The 25,332-nt window shown below is 32.4% G+C and overlaps 2 protein-coding genes across 7 annotated transcripts in view; one reads left to right on the plus strand and one right to left on the minus strand.

Moving 5' to 3' along the window:
• The window catches only part of LOC145305922 (uncharacterized), a 137,451-nt gene that overhangs the window by 36,120 nt on the left and 75,999 nt on the right, over positions 1-25,332 (minus strand). For 5 of the 6 annotated variants that reach the window (XR_013874816.1, XM_080147800.1, XM_080147802.1 and 2 more), the window contains exons 21-32: positions 25,173-25,288; positions 24,691-24,737; positions 24,105-24,154; positions 21,959-22,024; positions 21,423-21,513; positions 20,870-20,952; positions 15,275-15,322; positions 14,472-14,582; positions 10,908-10,976; positions 10,492-10,555; positions 4,787-4,839; positions 1,631-1,715 (exon numbers count right to left, since the gene is read on the minus strand). Coding sequence is in view for 5 of the 6 variants with exons in the window: in XM_080147800.1 (XP_080003926.1) it covers positions 1,631-1,715; positions 4,787-4,839; positions 10,492-10,555; positions 10,908-10,976; positions 14,472-14,582; positions 15,275-15,322; positions 20,870-20,952; positions 21,423-21,513; positions 21,959-22,024; positions 24,105-24,154; positions 24,691-24,737; positions 25,173-25,288 (883 nt within the window). In the remaining variant the exon portion in view is untranslated. The remainder of the gene's footprint in view (positions 1-1,630; positions 1,716-4,786; positions 4,840-10,491; positions 10,556-10,907; positions 10,977-14,471; positions 14,583-15,274; positions 15,323-20,869; positions 20,953-21,422; positions 21,514-21,958; positions 22,025-24,104; positions 24,155-24,690; positions 24,738-25,172; positions 25,289-25,332) is intronic. The other variant, XM_080147799.1, reaches the window with a different exon arrangement.
• LOC145305925 (uncharacterized) lies at positions 20-1,635 on the plus strand. The gene is made up of 2 exons (XM_080147806.1): positions 20-255; positions 815-1,635. Exons 1-2 carry the CDS (start codon positions 94-96, stop codon positions 1,559-1,561), a joined length of 909 nt encoding a protein of 302 aa, XP_080003932.1. The 5' UTR covers positions 20-93; the 3' UTR covers positions 1,562-1,635.

A 25,332-nucleotide genomic window follows, 5' to 3' on the forward strand; every position in this document is an offset into this window, starting at 1 on the left:
TAAATTTTTTAAAATCTTCCAATTAAAAAAAAATAAATCGACGAAAATAATTAGCGAACACTAAAAATCAATAGTCAATACCAAAATTTTACAATGGACGTTTCAACTAATAGTGAACGCCGCAAAGATGGCAAAAGAATTAGAAAAACATTTTTGAAGATATGCCTTGGAACTCTGGGCGTTTTTGTCCTTGGGTCAATAATATACTCTGTGTTTGCCGAGTTCACTGACGCTGATCATTTAGCAACTGCAAAGGTAAGTGATTTAAATGTATCAACCGATATTTAAACATTAAAAAAATATGGCTTCGAATCCGATTTATATCCGCTGGATTTGAACCGGTACTTAGTTATACTGAAAAATCATGTAACGTATCGTATTATGGAGAATTAATCTCTGTTTTATTGGCCCTGACCTTCGACATCTCAGGGTCAATAAAACATAAATTGATCCTTTATATCTTTTATATTTTACTATCCGCGGAAAACTTTTAATATTTCGATAGATAAATACTAGTATTCAAATTAAAAAAGAATCTAAACATGATAAATTTTGTTGTTCTGTAATTTTTATGATTAATTTACACCACAATTAAACCATTATTATATGACCAAAAGTATCATTTAATCTAAATAAGATAATATTCATTCATTTTAAAAAATTTTCAAGGCATTCAAGCGTAAAATTAGATTATATTTTTAAAGTATATCTCCTCCTATACTATTATTACTATTTTACAAAAGTCTGCCAATGTTTCTTGCAAGTTAAAGCTGTGATCAAATCAAAACTGTCAAAATAATTCTTAAAATTTCAGGTCGAGATTGATGTTGGTGGCGATGTAGTTGAAGCCTATGCCAACATCCAAGTTGAACTCAATGACGAAGATTACTGCGATGCTGGCTCTAGTCCTGGATTTGATTGGAATATGCCCACTGTTGATGTGCCTTCTGTATCTGTACCTTCAATATCACTGCCAGGTATAAGCCTAAATATTCCAGGTTTCATAAAAGATTTCTGGAACACATACTTTGTGTTTAACCTGGATTGTCTGCGTGCAGGATGGAGAGACCTGGTGAATTCGTTCAAAAGTGCCGGCCAGGCCGTTATAGACCTCTGGTTTGCCCTGCTCCACGTGATTAACTGTTTTTCTTTCCTGTGGTGTCCTATCACTGGCATCCTGCTGACTATAAGAGACATGTTTCTATTTCTGTTTGAAAGTACCCGTCACCTTACCTGTCGTATATTATGGGCTCTGCATTCAATGTTTAGTGGACTTCAATCTGTTACCAAATGTGAAGCATATGCTGAAGCTACTCTTGGCTACGACATTGATCCCATTGTCATGAAAGACTCGCTGTTGGACATTCTGTTCAACCTTGTGATTACAGGTCTTGTTGTCGGCTTTTTCATGTGGGCTGAAAACATTCTTGGTGGTGATGTGGAGCCGGATAGTGGATACTCAAGTGAGAACAGCAGCTATTCTGATGAGGGAAGCAGTACACCAAGTACATCAGCTACCTCCAGCAGTGAGTCAGATCAAGAAACACCCCAGGAGGGTTAATCATTTCTCCCATATACTTATTATTGTAAATAAAATAGTATTTTAAATTATCTTGAATAAAAATAATACCTTTATTGAGCGTCCTGAATTCCGTATGGGCAGATAGTTTTTCAAGCAGGCGAATTAAACTCTTCTCGTCCACATAGGGGGAAGCCTAAAAAATATTAAATTTAATGCACAGTTATATGAATGGATATAGAATATACGTGGATATATTGACAGTGGAAAAATTGTCGTCAATTTAGGTTTCTAGTATGGATCTCATTTATTGGTCAGTTCGCTCATGCAGTAGGAGGGTAGGGTAGATATACCACACTTTTCTGGGATCTTGCTGAGTCAAGTATCAACTGTTGGGAATATCAAAGGATGACTCCATGCAAAATTTGAGCCGGATCCGGCCAAAACCGGCCGTGAATTTTATGAAAAACCGGTTTTTTCCGGTTTTTAGGGGGTATCTGTAAATCGATTCAGCTGGAGCAAAACCGGTTGGAGGTACAAAAAATTTTACTTCACATGAAATTTAGCTAATGCAATTGCCTACAAAAATGTACTTCATCATCAACTTGATTGGACAACTCTTTCCCCTCCTAAATGTCCATTAAAATCTCGGAAACGGCAAAAATCGCCAAAAATCAAGCATTCGGCGGCAAATAACGGCTAAACGGTCAGCCGGAGGCGAATGAAACATAAATAAAGAAATGTCTGCCTCAAAAAGTTGTTCAACATCAAAGAGATGCTTGAAGTCTCTAAAACGACTCCTTCCCCTGCTTTAAGGGGAAAAACTGAAAAAACGTGAATTTCAAAAGTATGCCCACTTCGTGGGTGTGGGGGGCACTGAACCCGTCACCCCAGGGTCACCAAATATAAAGTCTAGGCGGCCCACAATGCTGAATTTTCACCAAGTTAAAGTCTTGTGTCATTATCTCTTATGAGAAAAAAGTTATTAATTAATTAAAATTTCAAATTGTGATTTTTTGATGGATTTCTTTGATGAAATGACAGGCCGGTCAATTTTTAGGCCATTTTTTGCGGTTTTTGGGCCGTCACGCCCAAACGGTTTGAGATAATCTCACGGGACCTTTTGCCCGACCTAAGCCTGGTTATTAGTAAGGTCTAAGAAAAAAAAAATCCCGGATTGGATGAAGCACGACGTCGCTGCGCGCCGTCAAAAATCGCTGGTTGGCTCATTTTGCCCCCTCAAACCCTCACCTTGTGCCATTTTTCTGTGTAAAGATTATAATTATAATCTTTTGCGTAAGTCTGTTTTTTTTCCTAGACCTCACAAATAACCAGACTTAGGTTGGGCAAAAGGTCCCGTGAGATTATCTCAAACCGTTTGGGCGTGGCGGGCCGAAAACAGCAAAAAATGGCCTAAAAATTGACCGGCCTGTCATTTCATCAAAGAAATCCATCAAAAAATCACAATTTGAAATTTTAATTAATTAATAACTTTCTCCTCATAAGAGATAATGACACAAGACTTTCACTTGGTGAAAATTCAGCATTGTGGGCCGCCTAGACTTTATATTTGGTGACCCTGGGGTGACGGGTTCAGTGCCCCCCACACCCACGAAGCGGGCATACTTATGAAAATTACGTTTTTTCAGTTTTTCCCCTTAAAGGAGGGGAAGGAGTCGTTTTAGAGACTTCAAGCATCTCTTTGTTGTTAAACAAATTTTTAAGACAGACATTTCTTTATTTATGTTTCATTCGCATCCGGCTGACCGTTTAGCCGTTATTTGCCGCCGAAGGCTTAATTTTTGGCGATTTTTGCCGTTTCCGAGGTTTTAATGGACATTTAGGAGGGGAAAGAGTTGTCCAATCAAGTTGATGATGAAGTACATTTTTTAAGGCAATTGCATTGGCTAAATTTCATGTGAAGTAAAATTTGTTGTACCTCCAACCGGTTTTGCTCCAGCTGAATCGATTTACAGATACCCCCTAAAAACCGGAAAAAGCCGGTTTTTCATAAAATTCACGGCCGGTTTTTGCCGGATCCGGCTCATATTTTGCATGGAGTCATCCTTTGATATTCCCAACAGTTGATACTTGACTCAGCAAGATCCCAGAAAAGTGTGGTATATCTAGGGTAGGGGATGGGGTAAAGAGGGTTGTTAGTGGGGTATCGTTATTTTAGCCATCTGTAGATATCACAATATTACATCGCATCAAAATCTGGTAAAACATCCAAGTAATGATATATTGTCATATATAATGTCGAAAATCTAAACTACTATAAATGTTGTCATCCTTGTTTATTAAATGTTCTAAACCAAAAACTGGTTTAATTTGAAGAAAAAAATCCCTAGAGGTTTTGTAATTTTTTGAGGGCAAAGACGGCCTTTTTTTACCCCCCAAATATCATTTTAAATTTATTTAGCTTGTTGGCTATACCTAATTTCTGGTACTCAACATTCATGTTTTAAGTGATTATGTATATTTAAAAATAGCTACTAATTTGTTCATCTTCAAAATTTAGAAGAGAAATACTTCAAATCTAATATTTCATATTTAATTAAACATGTATATTTAAGTTCAATAGTAAAATAGTTTAGAACCCTTTAAAATCAGGAATTCCAAAAGAAAATAATAGGTGATTTTACTCCAACCCATTTTTTGAACCACTGAACCCCTCACCTCCCCCTTATCTTAAAATAATTAGATATACGCGTAAGCGGGTGTAAGGGGTTGCACACGCCCTGGAAAAACCCTGTACACGCAGTTGAGGGTAAACCGCAAATAAAAAAATTTCAAATTTCATTTTTAAAAGCGAAGCTTTTCTATTCAAAGGGTAGGTGAGTCCGTCCGTCCAGAACGTTCAGCTCTTCAATTTAGTCATGTTAGAATTTTCCTATCGATTTCAAACTTTGCGTGATGAATCATTTAACATTTAGGTACCATTTAGAAAGCGTAGCAACTCTATAATCGTTACAAGAAAGTCCTTATGTCCGTTTAAAACATATTTTTAACAACAATTTTTTATGTAATAAAATTATTCTAATCATCTGATTTTTTGAATATTGATTCCTATTGCAACAGAGGTTTAATGTTTTAAGCGATACATCTCTATAATGAAGTCTTAAAATGTAAGTATGTCCTTCAACATATAAGCAGTTACTAAACAATTATCATTGTGTTAATGTCCGTTTGTCCTACCATTTGAGAGCAATGCTTTTATGGGTGTTGTTATCCTTGTTTTTAGTAGCTATTGCAAGATTTATTTACCTTAATATTCTTAGCTCTAACAGAAACTTTGTACGTTGTGTTTGGATTTAAACCTGAAATAATAAGAATAATAAAAAACATACAAACTCTACAAAACTTACTTTTTGACACTCAAAGCTAAAATAAATGTCAATCGGAATAAAAAATAAATTTGGAAAACTACACACTTATATCCCACTATTTTGGCAGATAGACAGCCAATTACTGCCTAAGAAAGGTGTAAATTATAATGAAAGAAATAAGATCAAAAATGTTTTATTAGAATCGAGGGGCCGAAGTCCCGAGCCAACAAAATTAGTATTAATATTATGATTTAATGGTTTTTATTTTAACATTCGTAGAAAACTGGCTATAATACGATATGATAAATATTTTTCAGTATGGGTTAGAGCCAGTTTAAATACAGCGAATATTAATCGGTTTCAAAGCTATAATGGAAATTATATTCCAGGAAGAGAGAGAGAGAGAGAGAGAGAGAGAGAGAGAGAGAGAGAGAGAGAGAGAGAGAGAGAGAGAGAGAGAGAGAGAGAGAGAGAGAGAGAGAGAGAGAAACAAAGAAAGAGAGAGAGAGAAACAAGAAAGAAAGAGAGAGAGAGAGTAAGGACGGTTGACTATAAATGAAAAGATTATAAACTCATTCTGCTATTCGTTAGCTAAAATACTTTGGACGCTAACTTTAATTCATGATTGGGTTGAATTCTTACAAAATGAGAGTGTCCTAACTTTTCCATTAAATTATTTTAAAAATGTTAACAAGTAAATTTATGCTAAACTTCTTATGAAATTGCGATTATATTTCAGGGATCTAAAGGGATAAGACAATGGTCGATAAATTGATGTAAATCCCAATGAAGATACACAAAATTACCACTACTTTAGTTTAAAATTAGATGTTGAAACATTTGAACACTCAACTTAATGAACCAACCAATCAAAATTCTTTTGAAGTCCCCAAAGTTGTTAAACCAACAAATAAAAAATGTTATCATAAAGCTTTGGAGACTAGTGTTAAAAACAGCCCATTGTCCACTCTATCTCTCTGATTAAATTCATATTCTGTTATAGTGATGCTTCGCATCTACAAAAGCAAGAATCTAATAATGAAGGGAAAACAAATTTATTTTAATTTTATTTGTATAAAATACAAATTCAATGAAACTATTATTTAAAGCGAGAAATAAAAAGAATTGAAAGATATACATATAATTATATAGTTAGATATCTAGATAGACTGGATATATAATATATCTATAAAAAGGTAGATATACAGAGATGGGTTCTTAAAAGATGCCGCGTTTTTTCGACAATTTTTTAGACATTGCTTGATTGAACGAAGACGATACACAGAGTATACAACATAAGAATCCAAAATTTTAAAATTATTATTTTAGCCATTTGTATAATGTCTAATACAACTTAAATCCATTTTCGCTGCATATTTATTAATGCATCCTTTTAGATCTGTATTAGACATTATACAAATGGCGAAAATAATAATTTTGAAATTTTGAATTCTAAATTTGTATACTCTGTTAAAAACCTTATTCCATCTCGAAGATCAATGCCCCGTACGATTTTAACAGAGTATTCAACTTGAGAATTCAAAATTTTAAATTATTATTTTAGCCATTTGTATAATGTCTAACACAGCTCTAAAAAGATGCATTAATAAATATGCAGCGCAAAATGGATTTAAGTTGTATTATTTTGAATTCTTATGTTGTATACTCTGTGTTGAAATCCCATCGTCTTCGTTCAATCAATCAATGTCTAAAAAATTGTCGAAAAAACGCGGCATCTTTTAAGAACCCATCTCAGATAAATTAATAGAGAGATAGATATGTAAATAGACAGATGAATAGATAGTTATATATATATATATAAATATATATACATTGACAAATAGATAGGTTGATAGATACATAGATAGATGGATAGAAAATAGATAGATAGAGAGATTGATATATATATAATATATATAGAATAATAGATAGCTATTTAGATAAATATATAGATACATAAAAAATAAATAGATAGATGGATAGATAGATAAGACATTTATAGAAAAGAAAAAAAACACGAAAAATAAAACTGTGAAACATATATGTATAATTGAATTAAAAGTCTCCAAACTAACTTTTGTCATGTGTAAAAGATAACAAGAATGACATCATCCACAAAAGAAATAGAGTTAATTTGATTAAAGTGTGTCTAATTGTCCTGGGAATCATGTACATGTACATCCCCAATGATTATACACAAAATGACCCCTTTGTAGATTATAATTAGTGGTTGCATTGCAACGTTCGAACACTCAACTTAATAAACAAACCAATCAAAATGCAGTAAAAGTGTTAAGCCAACGAATAAGAAAACGTTATTATGTAACTTTGGGGACTAGTGTAATAAACATCCCAATGTCTCCTCCTTCCATACATGCATGTATCATGTATATACTTCTAATGATTATAGAGTTTCTATACTTATATTATACCTCATAGTTTTAGACATCTTCATGCAAGATTAATAGCAATAGGACAATTGTGAAAAGTATAATTACTGTTTATGGCTTTGCAATAAACGGGCACAATGGGCTGTTTATTACATTAGTCCTCAAAGTTTTAAATAAGGTTTCTTCCTTGTTCGCTTTAACAACTTTGGGGACTTTAAATTAAGTTTGATTGGTTGGTTTTAATCATTTTAATCAATAATTTTAATCTACAAAAGGGATAATTTTGTTTATCATCATTGCGGGCACACTCTAATATTAGAGAAGCTTCGCTTTATAAGAAGAGAAGAAAGAGAGAAAGACAGAGAGAGAGACAGATAGACTGAGAGAGATGTAACTTAAAACCATAGATAAAGAGATATTCCAGTATGGCTTCGAAACCGATCAATATCTGTTGGTTTCGAGCATGTATCGTATCGTATCATAGACAATTTTCCACAAATAACAAAATCAATACCAGTTTAGTTTTGTAATCTGATGCATTTTATAGGATAAGATAATGTAACTTGATGTACATCCCATCCTTAAATGATGGTGAACAAAATTATCCCCTCTTGTAGATTAAAGCCATTAATAGGAAGGTTTAGACACTGCCAGTTAGACCAACCAATCATTGCCTAAAGTTTTAGACCAGCGAAAGAGAGCATCATAATAATTTACAGCCCAATGTCTCCTTCCTCCCTGTTACATTTACATACCATGTATGATATGTCCTATTTTCTTAATAATCTTTATAAAAATAAACTTAAATTTATTCCTTTTTCCTGATTTTAAATTTTAATCAAGATTCACAAATGAAAAGAAAAAGTCTGAAAGGATATAGAGAAGGGCTGCTATTTAACTAATTAATTCCATTTCAAATTGCCGAAAATTAAATATTTTGTTGGAGTAAAGTTGTAGTAAAACTTGATTTTTGGTGTAACTGAAAGGGAAGTGGGCAAGAAAGGAGGGGGGAGAAAAAAGGAAGGGGGGTAAAGGGGAAGTTTTCACCTACAATTGTTTATCAGAATCACATTCCCTTTTTTCCCTGATAAAGAGAGAATAATATATATAACCAAGAATGACAATATTCGTGAAAATGACGCTAACAAACTGAAAAATTAAATAATATGACATTAATCTTCAGAAGTAAGACATTGGACAATAGATTGATTAACATCTCCAATGATGATAAACAAATCTTCTGTAGGCTCAAAATTTAAATAAATTAAAAAAAAAATTACTTTAAGTTTTTAGGTTAACGAATAAAACTTTGGTTACCAATTTAATTTGCAGCTAAATTTCCCCTCCCTCCTTTAAACAAATATAGCTAAAATCTTAATTTCTGTTAATCAAATTGATATTAAAAGGGCACGACCTAAAATGTACGCACAAACCTTTTGGTTTATACTAATCTAGTAGCTTTGCTAAATAAACTGTACAACATAATGACGTTCAATCTTTAATTATAGAAAAGCTTCTTCCCATCAAATTACGGGGAAAAGTTCATGGAAAATAAACCAATCGACATTTTTCGACCCCGAAAAAAAGTATGTAATTTTATAGTTTCTTTAAAATTATGATATTTAATATCTATAAGAATCAAGGGGAAGAAAATGTCTATATAGGCTAACAAACTAAGTGGGTTATAGGATATGAGCTCAAATGAATCATTTATTGAAATTTTAGCCCTATATCTTTAAGAAAAACTGAGAAATTCTTAACCTTAGAATATTAACGAGGGACAAAATAAGCTAAAGAGTAGATAGTCAAAGAAGCCAAGCTCTTTATAACGCCTATAAAAATGACGTCATATTAGATTAGTCCATTATTCTAATGTGTAATTTTGTGCATCATCATCGGGGATGTACATCAATTTATCAGCCATTGTCTTATTCCTTTAGATCCCCGCATTTATAGATTAGCTTCGGAGCCTTAAAACTATTTTTGTATGATGAGAAGAAATTTAGTTGATTAGGTGTCTAATCAGCCATATACTTGGTATAATAGACAATAGAGTGTAGAGTTATCATATACTTGTTATAACAGACAATAGAGTGTAGAGTTATCATATACTTGTTATAATAGACAATAGAGTGTAGAGTTATCATATACTTTGTATAATAGACAATAGAGTGTGGAGTTATCATATACTTGTTATAATAGACAATAGAGTGTAGAGTTATCATATACTTTGTATAATAGACAATAGAGTGTAGAGTTATCATATACTTGTTATAATAGACAACGGAGTGTAGAAAGTTATAATATATATGTTACAATAGACAATAGAGTGTAGAGTTACCATATACTTGTTATAATAGACAATAAAGTAAAGAGTTATCATTGAAGGTGTAAATAGACAATCCTTATGTAAAAGTAACAGAATCTCTGTCTGCCTGTCTGTCTGTCTGTTTGATCTTGCTAGCTGCTGAACGGATATGGTTCTCCTTTACAGTGTAACTTCTTATAGGTCCTGGGAAGGATATAGCTATTTTTGAGGAGGGTACCACCACCCTCCTAAAATAATTTGACAAAAATAAAAATATATTTTTGGTAAACAGTTGATCTTTTCATAACTTTAAAAGAAAACATATTACGTGCCCCTAGAAGCCAATGATATGATAAAGAGTATAAGATTTTAATAATATGTGTAAAGATCCAAGGCTTTATTGAACACATTTTCTTATTAAGAATGAGCAAGATTGTCTAATTTTAGAGCAGTCTATAATCAGTAGTCTAATATATGTATATTGTCTGAAAATCGAGAAGAAGGAAAAATAAAAGTATATAAAGAATTTATACAATAGAAAAAAAAAATTTGAGATAAGAGGGGGAGAAAAATAAAGGGAAAGAGAGAGAGATAGGATAAAAAGATAGGTATATATGTAAATATATATATAGAGAAAGAAAGTGAGATACCTTGCTTGTAAATTTGACTAGAAAGATAGTTAGCAAAAAGAATAGCAAATAAATACCCTTAAGTGTATGTCTGTAAACTCCAGATTCCCTAAGATATCTAGAAAGATAGATAGCAAGAAGGATAGCAAATACATACCTGTAATTGTATGTCTATAAACACCTGGTCAAAAAGATAGCTAGAAAGATAGATAGCAAGGTGGATAGCAAATAGATACCTGTAATTGTATGTCCATAAACACCTGGTCAAATTAGATAGCTAGAAAGATAGATAGCAAGAAGGATAGCAAATAGATACCTGTAATTGTATGTCTATAAACACCAGGTTTCACTGTTCTTACTTCCACCCCATTTACTGACACCTGAAAAATAAAAAAAAAATATATTATACAGTAAAAGTCCTTATATAAAAGTCACATTATGTGTATGTGTCTGCTAACCGCTGAACCGATATAATTCTACTTTACAATGAGCTTCGCATAAGTCCTGGGAAGGTAAACACAATCATAAGTGAAATCGCCCATAATGAAATTACCTCCCCGAATGTTTTTCACTGTTTCTTTTTAAAACAAAAATCGAATTAGCCCCCAGAAAAATAACACACCTCCCAAAATATTTATTATCACTTTTTTTTCTTTAAAACTAAAATTAAGAATTCAGGACATCTATCTTACATAACAGCTAAATAAATAGGTAAAACAGAAATTTGCTTACCGTGTGTTGGAAGTTAGAATTGCTGGGTAGCCACGATATTACAGCTGATGTTGATGTTATATTTGAGGCCTACAAAATTAATAAAATATAAAAAAATCAACCACTTTGGTTACAGGGATCTAAAGGGATAAGACAATGGCCGATAAATTGATGTACATTCCTAATGATGATACATAAAATTTCCCTTTCTGTATATTACAATTAATGGTTGAACATTTGGACACTAAACTTAATGAACTAACCCATCAAATTTGTCTTCAAAGTTGTTTAAGCCAACGAATAAGAAAATGTTCTTCCACCCCTGACGTTGGTTACAAGGAGGGTAATGGGAGTGGAGATGGATAGACAGACAGACAGACATAAGGATAGATATATATGACAAATAGACTGATAGAAAGATATGCAGACGGACAGAGAGATAGTCAGATAGATAAATAGACAGTCAGATAGACAGAATGATAGATAGTCAGATAGATAGATGCACAGAGATAGACAGACCGAATGATAGATAGATAGACAGCCAGATAGTCAGATAGACAGGTAGATATATAATGGATAGATAGATAGACAGATAGAAATACAGAAAGAGAAAAGAAAGAAATGAAAATAAAATTAGAAAGAGAAAGATTAAGATAGTAAAAAATGCAAATATATAGAAACAGTGACTTATATTCTTAATTTCTAAAACTCCTAGCAAGAATGGGGAGGGGTAAAGAGGTGAATAACCAACAAAAAGTATTTGGGGGTTCTGTTTTTTGGAGGAGTAGTAATCATTATCACCTCATGTACTTTTTACCCCTGGGGGGAACTTTTTTTTTGTAAGGAGGGGTACCCCATATTTTCTTCGTGTGCTATTTTACCCCCAAAGTAGAATTAACCCTACCATTATGATTCTATACCCCGCCCCCTTCCCACAAAAAAACCTTTCCTATGATTGAACATAATTTTCCTTGATTAAATTTTATTTTGAAAAAAATTCTCTATTTTGTTCTCTTCTAACAATAAGTAGAAGCTATGGTGACAAGAAAAAATAATTTTATCCAAATTGGAGAAAGCTGAGAGACATCCTAACAAGGACATTTTTGTTCATTCGCAGCGCGGCAATAATAAACATTATTCTAATCTAAAATAATTGGGATGTCTCTGTGAGTGTAGCGAAGAGTCTTTTGAACTGCTGAACCTCTCCCCCTCCCAAGATAAATCGCCACTAAAAAAAAACACCAAACATTTTCTTTATCTCCCCCCTACCTTCCTTCAAATTTCATACGAATTTTAGAGTAACCTGTTCATTTATTTAAAATATATAAACCCAGAGATCTTAAGGGATAAGACAATGGAAGATAAATTGATGTACATTCCCTATGATATTTAACAAAATTCACCTTCTGTAGATTAAAATTATTGGTCAAAAAGTTTGAACACTGCAAGTTTGGAATCAACCGATGAAATTCAATAAAACTAAATAATTTTACGTCAACAAATTAGAAAGCGTGTTTATAAAACTTTGGGTATCAGTGTAATTTTAAATTCTATTAATTTTTAAAGATTTAATTAAAACTGATTAAATGCTGCAAAACTTTTTTAAAAGAATGAAAAATAGCTTACTACTTTATTTTTTCCTGACAAACGAACCCATTGAAACGATTTTAAATCAAATCATATAAATCTAAGCCACTAATTTTTTTAATCCGATGATACACGGACAAAAGACTAACTATTACTGCATAAGATGAAAAAGAGATGGGAGAAAATAATAAAATTTACACATACAAAGAGTTTTTATAGAGTTGCTTTGCAGCTAGAAATGCAGCAAAAATATTGAGATAGGGGGGGATGCAGGGCAGGAGGGGACCTTGGACTGTTTATTACACTAGTCCTCAAAGTTTCATGATAATGTCTTCCTATTTGTTGGCTTAACTTTGGGGACTTTTATTGAGTTTTGATAGGTTGGTTCATTAAGTTGAGTGTCTAAACGTTTCAACCACTAATTGTAATCTACAGATGGTGTAATTTGGTGTATCTCATCATTGGGGGTGTACATCAATTTATCAGTCATTGTCTTATCTCTATAGAACCCTGGAAAGGGGAATGACAACTTTTATATAAATTGCCTCATCTCACCCAAAAGAGAACAAGAACAGTAACTTCCTGAGCTTTTTTTGTAAAACAAAGTTACAAAAAACAGGGTTACAAACGTAACGGCAAAGCTTAAAAAGCGTACAGGTCGGGCGCAGCGCAAGTATATGGGCACAACGGTGAGATTTTTCGCACGTTTTCTATAGCTGTGCGCTGCTTATGCTAAACTTGATATTGCTTTTTTTCGTGTTTGTAAGAATTGTTTTAAAGGTAAGGACTCCAAGCTTTGTTTCTGGAGGGGGGGGGGGCGGGGAGGGTATTAACCTATTACCTTCCCCCTTGGACGTTCCTGTCTATGATTTTAAGGATGCGTGACACTATTTCGAGCCTTTTGTTGTGATTAAAAACGGCATTCATTTGAATTTACAGAGTGTGAAAAAATATACTTATATAGATGCTATGCATCTCTAAAAAGTTCCTAGCAATATGTATTAATTTTCAAGAAAAGAAATTTAGCTGGGAAAGGAATTATTATTTTGTAAAATTTTGTAAAGCTTCACATAATTCCCAGGTGGTTTTAGGCTATTATATCTAAAGAAATAAGTTTTGGGAAGGCATTATTATATTCTGCTGCCACCTTCCCCCTCCTCTCCCACCCCCCCCCCCCCAACATCCCTTGCAGAGGGTAGCAATATTAAAAATAATGAATAAAAATTTCATGTTAGAACTTATAAACAAAGAACGTGTAATTCAATGGTATGTTTTCTATAGTTGTCAAATGTTTTGATAGACCAAAAAACTGTTTATAAAATTGTAAACTTTTTTAGAAAAATATTCCGTGTTCTTGATTAAGTTTTAACAAATTATGCTGAAAATTTTAATAACTCTATCATTCTGAATTTTTGACAAGTTTGCATATGATAAGTACATCATAATAAGCAAATAAACAGTACAAGTTCCCAAAGTTTATAATAACGTTTTCCTTTTAGTTTACTTAATAACTTTGGGGACTTTTAATAAATTTTGATTGGTAAGTTAATTAAGTTGAGTGTCTGAACGTTTCAACCACTAATTGTAATCTACCGAAGAGGTATTTTTCATATAATTTTTGGGGATGTTCTTATCGGCCATTGTCTTATCCCTTAAGACTCTGACAAAATTATCTTAGATATCTTTACACTGTCCTATAATAAATAGGCTGTTATTTAGACTATTTTCTTAAGGTTTGGTATACCACTAACAAGTAAAAATGGATAGTCTACTTTAAGAAATACCTTACTTTTTGAATTATAATAAAGAAGACTTTTAAAAAAAGAGAGATAACGAGAGACAGAGAGAGAGAGAGAGAGAGAGAGAGAGAGAGAGAGAGAGAGAGAGAGAAATAAATTTATTAATACAATCATATATCCATACATCAATCTATCAATCTTTCTATCTATCTGCCAATCTATCTATAAAACTATCTATCTATCTATCTATGACACCCACCTTGACACAGCTGGGACCTAGGGGCGCGTCCTTGCCGATGATCATGGTGCACGCGGCATCGCGCGAAGTTCGCCGGTTTATGGTCACGCTGCGCACGGAGATTCGGTGAGGCTAAAAAAAGAAAAAAATTAATGGTCAAAGGATCTTAATAGCCTTTTTATTTAAAAGTAACAGGATGTACATCTGACTTTGTGTGTATCTGTAACAAAGGATCTTGCGTTAAACCGATATGGTTTTATTTCACAGTGAAGTTACTTTTTGGTCTAGGGAAGATATTTTCCTATTTTGGGGGAGAGTAACTGCACCCTCCCTAAAAAATAGTCCCCAGAAATGTACACCTCAAAAATGTCTTTTTTTATTATTAAAACTAGAATTTAAATAAATGAATTTAAGACAGTTTGACTAAAGCATAACATTCGAAGATATATTAATAATGAGTAAGATCATTGTAAAGATATTTCCATTTATCAAAGTTCTAAAATCAGAAACTTGTAGTGTGCCGGCAATAATAAGCAAAATGTTAATTTCTAAAGTTTTATAAAATTGTAATTAAAGTTGTTTCATAATTGCTGTATTACAGAATTCTGTTTATGGACGTACTTACATTTTTAGGACTTGATGACAGAGATGCTTTGCTTATACAATTGCACTGTGTTGTCCTTTGAATCATTATTCCAAAAATCAGACAGAATGGACGTACAGACTTTCTGGTTACGATTATACAGTTGCTATGCTTTCAAAACTGTACCTAACAGTTACAGGAATCAACAAAGAAATTTGAAATTCTATAAAAAAAAACTCACCTTTGTACTATCTACACCCTCGACGAGAGCTCGAGTTTTATCAGTGGCCCTGCATTTATATTTATCACAATAATGTTCGATATACTATAGTAACAGGGTGTCTGTCTGTTTGTATGTCTATATGTCCAGTCATATCTCGTAAATAGCTTGTAAGGTAAATAACGATGGGTTATGCCAAACTTCTAGATTATAAAATTAGACCACAAAGAGTATTTGCCTCCAATAATTTTAAATACACATAGCCTGTAGTCTTAATTGGAGAAAGATTAATTTTACTTCCTTTTTTTCCATTTTAAAGTAAGAGGTTGTTTTTCTTTTTTTCCCGTTATGATCTCTCTAACCATTGAACCGATTGATTTTTCCATTTTATGGAAGCTTCACATAGGTCCCGGGATGGTGTAAGGCTATTTTATTTACAAATTTAAACTTTAGGCTACACTGTTAAAAATAATTTTTTTATTTAGTATCAATTGATACTCTGGAGAGTATTGGAACCGTAAGTACGCTACAACTATATAATTAATATATAACACTATGTAATACTATATAACACAATAATTATTACTATACAGAACCCATACATTTTTTTAGTATCGATTAATACGCTCTAGAATACTGGAAAATACGGTACAGAAATGTTTATTAAAATAGTACTATTTGATAGACTCTAGTGTACTGGAAAATACGCTGTAGAAATGTTTTTTAATTTAGTACTATTTCATACGCTGTAGCGTATCAGACAATACGCAAGAGAATGGTTTATTGAAATAGTAACTATTCATACGTTCTAGGGTACGAATCTGTACTGTAAAGAATAATTGAAACAGACACCATTGGTGCATACCTCTCATGGAAGTGTTTCTGCTTGGTCGTTTTAGACAAAGATGAAATGTTACTATTTATGCTCAGATTTATAGTTTTAATTTTTGTAATTATGACTGACCATAGTTTTTATTTTTAAGGATCATGTTTAGTCCTAAACATCTTTAAAGTCATTTTTTTTTACTAAATTTACATTTAAATTAATGTTTTATTGCTCTGCTTGGTATGTTTGTTGATATAACAAAATGTATATGTACATATAATAATCATATATTATAAACTGATCTTTCATCCAAAGTAAAACAGTTTCATACTCTACAGAGTATCAAAAATTATGATAGAGAATAACAAAAATTGCAAAGGAGAGTATTAAAAACTTACTTCTACCGTATTGAATATTATTCCAAAGAGCGTATTGGATAATACTATACAGACAAATACATTATTTAGTACTACATGTTACTCCATAGAACACTAAGTATTGCTCAATACAGTATTGGAATCTTCCTTGTATTGTAATAAGGTTTTTTTCCTATAACGTACAGATTGATACTATACATTAATGTGAAGAATATATAGTATTATCTGATGCAAAAAAAAAAAATATTTTTAACAGTGTAGTTTTAGGTCGATATTAATACAGATTCAATAAATGCTAGGGCCATAGCTATAAGAAGTATATACTATACAACAGATCTAAGTTAATATTGCAGTAAAATGAAAGAAAATTTCGCAATGATCCTGCACCATATTTAAATGGGATTTTTTTCCTTTTTTTTGCACAGCAAAGTTCATAAATTTAATATGTGCTATCATACCAGGGAGGGAGGGGACATTGGGCATAGTCAATACAGTTTTATATTACCTTTTTCTAATTCTTTATCCCAACAACTTTGGGGACTTTTATAGAATTTTGATTGGTTGATTGTTTCAGTGTTCAAACGTTTCAACCAATAATAGTACTCTACAGAAGGGATAATTTTGTATTAATATTGGGGATGTACATTAATTCATCGGCCATTGTCTTATCCCCTGAGATCCCTGTATTATCCCTGTCAAACTTTGGTTTAGTTATTATATCAACAAAAGTATATAGTCATAATGGCAGTAGAATAATGCATGAATCTAAAGGGATATGACAATGGCCAATAATTTAATAAAAATCCCAAATGATAATACACAAAATTACCCCTCATAAAGAAAACAATAAATGGTTGAAACGTTAGGACACTTAACTTAATAAACCAACCAATCAAAAATCAACAAAGTTGGTAAGCCAACGAATAAGAAAACGTTATTATAGGACTTTGGGGACTAGTGTAATAAACAGCCCAAGAAAAATGTTATATCGATAATATTTTATGCTAAGCTCTTTATGGATCTTGTCATTCTTGTATTCCTTTATAAAAAAAGATTTAATCCTAAATGTTTATTTTCGAATGTGACCCAATTTAATTATAAAAGTTCTATTTTTAGACGTTTATTTTTTGTAGGTCCCAAAAGTTTTTGATTGTTTGTTTGTGTGTGTATGCAGGGAGAGAGAGGACATTGAACTGTAAATTAAACTGATAACTAAACTTATATCTAAAATCATTCTATTTTATTCGTCAACACAAAAACTTATCGAATAATTTTATCTAAAGGGTGATATTGTTTATTATTATTTGGGATGTCAATTAATTTAACATATTGTTTTATCCCTTTAGGATATATGTTTGATCATCAAAATTTCCCTTTTTTACTGTATCACAATTAACTCTTACATTATTGTCTAAACTGAACAAGCATTATTTGCTTAATTCACTTCACTAAGAGGTATACCTTGATTTTTATAATGATACATTATTGTCTAAACTGACCAAGCTTAATTTGCTTGATTCACTTCACTAGGAGGTGTGTTCTTTGATTTTTGTGATATTTGTTCATGTTTGAGTGGAGGAGCCGGGAAGGAAATGACAATTACAAAGTTTCCATCCAAGTTTTAATCCTTTAGCCTACGAAACCATGGATAGAGGAATGTAAAACTTTAGGCTTTTCTCGCAAATTGCCTGTCAAGCACTTCATATCATCCCTCTTTTAAAAAAATCATTTTAAATAGTTTTCTATTATCAGTACTTTGAGAAACCCCAAATTTTATTCGACTTTTATATCAATATAAGTAAGTCAGCCTTTTTAGATGCGTAGCATCTATATGAGTATAAAATTATTTATTAACAGACTCCTTCCTAAATGTTTTACACCTTTGAGGAGTTTTTACACCCCCAACAGTTTTACGTTTATGGATTATCTAGGGTGGTGTTTAGCAGAAAATTAAACTGGAAAATATTTTGGGGTTTTACCAGGTAAGAAAAGAACATAGGTTGGTAAATATACTGGTCCCAAACCTTTTTAACCATGTTATCTTATTCGTTCGCTCTAAAACTTTGGGCACTTTTATCAAATCTTAATTGATTGACTCGAAAGTATTAGTTCCAAAACTATTCAACAAACAATTTTAATCTAAATAAGGGTTAATTTTGTTTACATACATTCTTTTGCTTGGAATATTAATCACCATTTTTAATAAAATTTTTAAGTTCTATAATTTTGAGTAAATTTGCTGATATTTTTTTCACTTTACTTTATACCTATTTTCTATATAATTCCTTACTTCTAATATGTTTTACTGTTCTAACAATTTTACTAAAAAAATGATTTATAGTATTACTATTTGAGGAATATTTCGGTATAGTCCCTTTCGTGACAACGCCTCTTAAGGGGCTTTTCGTTGTATATTTACAATAGCTTTTGACAGGTTATTTTAGGTTAGGTTAAGTTTGGTTAGGTGATTGCCACGCAGGTTTAGGCGTTTGTCCCCGCAGGGTGAGAGCCTCCACAGGGGCTAGAAATAGGGAAAAAGCTACTGTGAAAATGCGACGAAACGCCCCTGAAGAGGTGGTGTCACGAAAGGTACTATACCAGATTATTTAATCAAACAAAAAAATCATAATTAGCTAACGTAGCTCATCTTTAATAAATTAAACTTAATTATAATATAAAAAATTCCATAGAATAGCTTTGCAAATTGAGTTATAGATTTATCATCTGTCTATCTATAATAGCAGCCGAGAAAATAACAATTCTTTAAAGGCAACAGTATGATTTCAAAGTCTTTAGAAATTTTATAGGAATACTTATAAATGCGACTTTTGAAACTTTGTATACCCGTTCCTTAAAGTTAGATGGAGTAGATTTAACCACGGTTGCAGTGATATGACAATGGGCAATAAATTGATTTATTTATTTAAAAGCTTCTAAACTGAAGATTCATTTTCTAACAAAATAAAAAAAAAATATACATAGATAAATTGAGTATAATCGGTCTTTTTTGCGCATTTACATGGGCTGATACATATTATTTGCATTTGAACGTTATGTTATGCCGTTTAGCCGCTGGCTGCTAATTAAACTATAAAATCCGGCCTTATTACAAAATAAGAGATTTAATCAAATAGAGTAAATTGGTCTATCATACTATTTTAATCTTTGTATATAGTTCTTTGGTGTACAGTAAATTCAGTATTTTAAATCAGCAATTGTTGTACAATCCTTATATTAAAGTCATCAGTGAAGCTTTCTTTACGCCCAAGAAAAGTGTTAAACTATTTTAAAGGAGGAATCAAAAGAGAAATCGCCTAGGAAAAAAAATCCCTAAAAAAAAAACAAATTTTTTAGTGGAGAGTAAACCTCTAGCCGCTAGTAGAAAATAAATATGGGAAGAAGGGTGTTCGATTTATAATAAGGCTAAAGAATTGTGATAAAATGCGCTTTTGATGTTTTGATAATATGATACTTATGGGGAATTGCAGACACACCGAAGTTGTAACCGCTTTAAAGTTACAGAATAGATTATCTATCCAACTAAGATTAACTTATATTAAATCAATGTATATAATTCTAATTTATTATACTAATAAACCTAGAGAGAGAGAGGAGGGGACAATGGGCTGTTTTTTACATTAATACCTGAAGTTTTTTAATAATGTTTTCTTATTTGTTGTCTCGACTGTTGTGAATTTTGATATTAGGATAAGTGTTCAAATGTTTCAACCACTAATTTTACGCTTTAAATGGGTAATTTTGTGCATTATGATTGGGAATGTACATCAATTTATCGACCATTGTCTTATCCCTTAAGATCCACCCTCTTTGATCCCCCCTCGATTTTTGATGAAGGGGGGTGTCAAAATTTTGCTTTTGATACTGTGATTTGGTTGTATGGTCCAGTTCTGCTATAAAGGAATTCTCCCCTTTTATCTAATTTGGGTTGACTATAAACTTTTTAATCCTTTAACTGTTTAACCTAATTAAGTAAATAAGTTGATTCATTGATACATACATACATACATTTAATAACAGTGGATTCACCCCTGGCCTTTAGGGGCTTAGTAATTACTTATAAAATTTCATAATTTAAACTTTTCTTAGAAGATGAATCTTCACCACTTTTTGATTGGGGGGGGGGGGGGGGGGGATGAGCAAGATTCGTCAGACGAAAAGTCAAACAAAAATTTTCTGCTTTATATTGTTTTTACTTGTAAATTAGCGTTCATATTATGGCTATAGCTAGAAATACGACAATAGACAACCAACTAATTGAATAAAATTTAGGCAACCTTTAAAAGATAATTCACATTTAATTCACATCAGTTGTAAAAGGCGTTTCCTTTAAGCTTTCTGTTTAGCGCCTGGCATAGCAGCAGTAGACATTAAAATTATAAATTGTGATAATTTCCTGACGGTAGTTTTTAAGAATCCGTCCACATAAACATGGTACATCTCTATAATACCAACTGGACACTCAGGAGGGTTCCACCCTTAAAAAATATAATTTTGAGTTCGATTCCTTAAAACATTATTATTGTTAACATATATTTACAAGATCCATAAACAGGACATTACGCAGAGTTCCATCCTTAAAAACAATAACTTTTAAGTTTTATTTTATAAAACATTAAAAAATAAAAATTTCACATATCTGTTATACCAACAAGAAGAGTTTCATTCTTAATTAATATGGCATTGGATACGATCCTTTAAATTCTTAAAACATTTTCATGTAAACCAAGAATATTGCATGAAAAACTGATTTACATCAAACTTTAAAAATGTCAAAAATCTAATAGCGGCTGAGCCCCTGGCATTTAGATAGGGTAGGGAGGTCAGAAAATTGGCTAAAACCATCCCAAGACTTAAGTTGTAAAGTAAAATAGTCTAATAATTCAATTGGACAGACGTACATAAACGCCCTAATTATAAAGTTGCTGCGCTACTAAACATTTCTTACCAATTAGGATACTTTTGTTGAGCTGTCTCTCCAGCGTGAGCTGTTTGGGCGGTGGAACGGCTCCGGCGTCAGCAGGTTCGGCTTCCTCCTCCTTAACATTGCAATGGTGATCAATTATAGATGAGTACTAACTTTTGTGAACAAGTGTAGAATAGTGTCAATCCTTTTTATTAAGTTAATGATATAAAAAAGTAAACTCTCAATGAAGCGGCGGGTAGGTACTAACGGGCAGTGGAAAGTGCTTTGCAAAATTTCTTTGGTTGAATAACTCTAATATTTAGGGGGGGGGGGAGGTCTGGATTGATGAATACCCTCTTCCTTCCTCCAAGTTAAAAGATTTTGGTGGAAAATCGAACTCCTAATGCAATAATTGTATACTAGGCCTTTGGGGATCGGAGGTTCTGGTTACTTTTATTTCTTTTCTGACCAAAATTTTCGGTATCAATAGTACCTTCTCATATTGGTCAATTATACATTTTCAAAATGGCGGATTTTTTTCATTACGATTTCCCGCCATAAACAGCATGGTAACTAACCTGTTTCTGTCGATGATGATCAAGGAGTTGTTGATCCAAAGGTGGTAGGTCTATTTCATCCGGAGACTGAGAGAACGGATTGGTCAATCATGTCCGCTATAAAAGCATTTAGAACTGCATATTCAATTCAGTGTTTATACTCTCCCTTCTAGTAAAATGTAGGTTTTTTAGCCACAAAGAGGAATACTCTGGAAATTCGAACTGATATCATGTATTTATACCTATATAGAGAGCCCCACGTCTTTATTTAAATCATAAGTGCATAGCCTAAATAATAAATTGAATTTGAACTTGAGTATATTTTTTCTTGAAAAAAAGCTGTAAAAATGTGTTTTTAACCTAACAAATTCATAAAAAAAAATCCGCAAGTCAAGATATGAAAAATCTGGGAAGCTTTTTAGTGATACAATTCATTCTTAGTGTGATTATTTCATAAATAACAAACATGCCATATTTTGCAATAGATCATTTAAAAGCTCTAAAACAATTTGTGTTGCTTGTGAAAGAAAAGGCAAGAATTGCCAAGAGTAAGAGAAAAATAAAACGTTGTTTGTTCTTGAAAAGCTGGTGCAAATGAAGGAACTAACAGGTCTTTGTAATACTTGTAAACATATTTATAAAACATATTTGTAATTATGAATTATAAATTCAAAGTGATGTGTCTATTAAAAGCAAAACTGTTCTAAAAATAGTGTCGGTCCGTTCACCTGTCCATATAGTTTTGTCCCTGTTAACTTAGGCATGTTAGAATTGTCTTATTGATTTCAAACTTTGCATGGTGATTCCTTTAGTAGTTAAGTATTTATTTAGAAAATGTAGCAACTGTATAATCGTTACCAGAATGTTTTCACGATAGTTTTGCAATAAAATATTAAAGTAATTAAAAAAAAATATTTATTTATTAAATAAATCACCCCGATTTAGTTCGGCAATGCCACTCGGTGAGTGGCATTGCCGCGCTGGTACCGCGCCACTGGGCGCGCCAAATCGCCCATGCAAATTCGATTTAAAGATTGGTATTTATTAATTTGATGGTGCGCTGAATGAATTGCCCCGGTTTAAATCACCTATAAACGATTTAAAGATCAAGCTCTAGTGACCTATTCCAGTATGAGAATCTGAAAAGCTATAATATTTTTTTTGAAATCTTTATATACTTTGAAATTGATTTTAGATTTTGAATGCCATCTTAGTTTATTAAATGTATTTCTATACAAAACAAATATTATTGTGGATTTAAAAGAACTTCATATAAAATAAATGAATAAAACTTGTTGAAATGATGTTAGATTTTTGGAAAATAGAGGGTTTTATTAGGTATAAAATATAAAAATATGAAAAAAATTAGGCTATGCACTTATGATTTAAATAAATACGTGGGGCTCTCTATTTAGGTATAAATAAATGATAACAGGTCAAATTTTCAGAGTATTCATCTTTTTGGCTAAAAAACCTACATTTTACTAGTGTCCCTCTAGTAATTAAAAATTTTCATCTTTTTGCTGTTGTTAAAATAGTCATTATTACTGACATGATTATTTAGTATTTCGATTATACTAAGAAATGAGTTTCCAGGGACTACAGGGTGGATAGCATATGTTTATGGCTGCAGAATTAGAGGGCGATAACACCCCTTTAAATATTTATCCCCCCCCCCCTTAGAAAACCCTGAAGAAAAAATGTATTGGCGTTTTGCGCATTTATTCAAAGAACAGCTTGCTCTTTAGAAATCAGGAAATTTTTTGACATATCACACCCAAAATGTGAATGTTTAACCAACCTTTCCCCCCCCCCCAAAAAAAAAAAAAAAATTAAGGGGAGAGGTTACCTCACTGTTTTTTTACCCGAAGAGTATTTTTTTTTTTTGGGAGGGGGGAGGGTTAATCCCCTCTTTGGCGACATATCACTTTTTTGCGAAAGGCTATGAGACTTTAAAGTTTTGTAATAACGTTTTCTTATTCCTTGACTAAACAACTTTGGGGAATTTTATTGAATTTTTATTTGTTGATATATAGTTTCCAAACGTTTCAACCACTAATTGTAATCTACAGAAGGGGTAATTTTTTGTATCATCACTGGATATGTACATCAATTTATCGGCCATTGTCTCATCCCTGTATAAATCCGTGGGGACATGATTGTCAACCTGTAGAAACATTGGGTTCATCAAATGTTGGTGCTCGTCCCATCCTCCACCTAATTGGGACACATCAAGTGTTCATATTTTTCCACCAAAATTGGAAAAAGTGCAAATTTGCAAGGAGGGAGGGGACATTGGGCTGTTATTACAAAAGTTTTACAATAACCGTTTTTAGTCGTAGGATTTACATCTTTGGGGCTTATTACTGAATTTTTACTGTTTGGTGTCCAAACATTTCAACCAATAATTGTAATCTACAGAAGGGGTAATCCATCAAAAGCGAAGCTTTGAAACAAAAAACAAGTCTTATTGAAAAATTCGGCAATATCAAATATGCAGACAGAAAGAAAGTTAGTAATGCCGCTCATTTTATGTAAATTTATGTTTACAATAGAACTCAAGAAAAATCAAAGAGTATAAATTAAATGTTTACCACAAATAACCATTTAAGCAGCCCGAAAATACGTGATCTTAAAAGAAAATAATTTTCTTTATAGCGAAAAATAGTAATAAAAATTTACATTGAAAAATCTGCAGAGAAAATGAGTTATCCCAGAGTTTTTAACTATTATGGCATATATGAACGCTATACCTGGGTCACCTGTCATACTGGAAAGATGGGGTTCTGGTGTGATTAGTCTAAACATTATTGTCAATTGTTTATTAAAGTTTATCATACTTTGAGACCTCTAGCCGTTTTATTTCAAACTAAGAAAGCAACATTCACCCCCCCCCCAAAAAAAAAATTAGAAGTTGTAAATTTTCATTTCCATATGCTAAGCCTATATTTTAAATTTTAACAGGGTGCCTTTCTGTAACCAAAATGGTTCTGCTTTGCATTGAAGAATCCTACATGCCCAGTTAAGGCTTATTGAGTTATAATGATTTTGGTAGGGTAACTCAACAACTCCACCTTCACAAGAGCAATATCCCTCCTTTTGAACTTTTTATTCTTATAACTATGACTGAAAGTTGAGGGTCGACTTCCCCTCCAACCATATGCCCCTTCCCTAAGTGCCCCTAGAGGCCTTTAGGAGGCCTAGCCTCTAGCAGACAAATAAACAATATCCATTCCTGCTGTCTGAATAATCTTTTCCAATGCCATGATGACTCATGCCCAGGTCATGTGGAACTGAAGTGGCCCAATCATCATCCTGTTCATTGGCAGCCGTTGGACCAACCACAACACTCTAAATATAAATTACCCAATCATCATCCTGCTCATTGGCAGCCG

This window comes from Acartia tonsa, chromosome 14, assembly GCF_053477335.1.
Source record: "Acartia tonsa isolate MP-2025a chromosome 14, ASM5347733v1, whole genome shotgun sequence".
Classification (NCBI taxonomy): Eukaryota; Metazoa; Arthropoda; class Copepoda; order Calanoida; family Acartiidae; genus Acartia; species Acartia tonsa.

Coding starts and splice junctions, on each gene's coding strand:
- LOC145305925 (XM_080147806.1), top strand. CDS start 94: ATGGACGTTTCAACTAATAGTGAACGCCGCAAAGATGGCAAAAGAATT. Junction 256..814: donor ATCATTTAGCAACTGCAAAG/GTAAGTGATTTA, acceptor TTAAAATTTCAG/GTCGAGATTGATGTTGGTGG.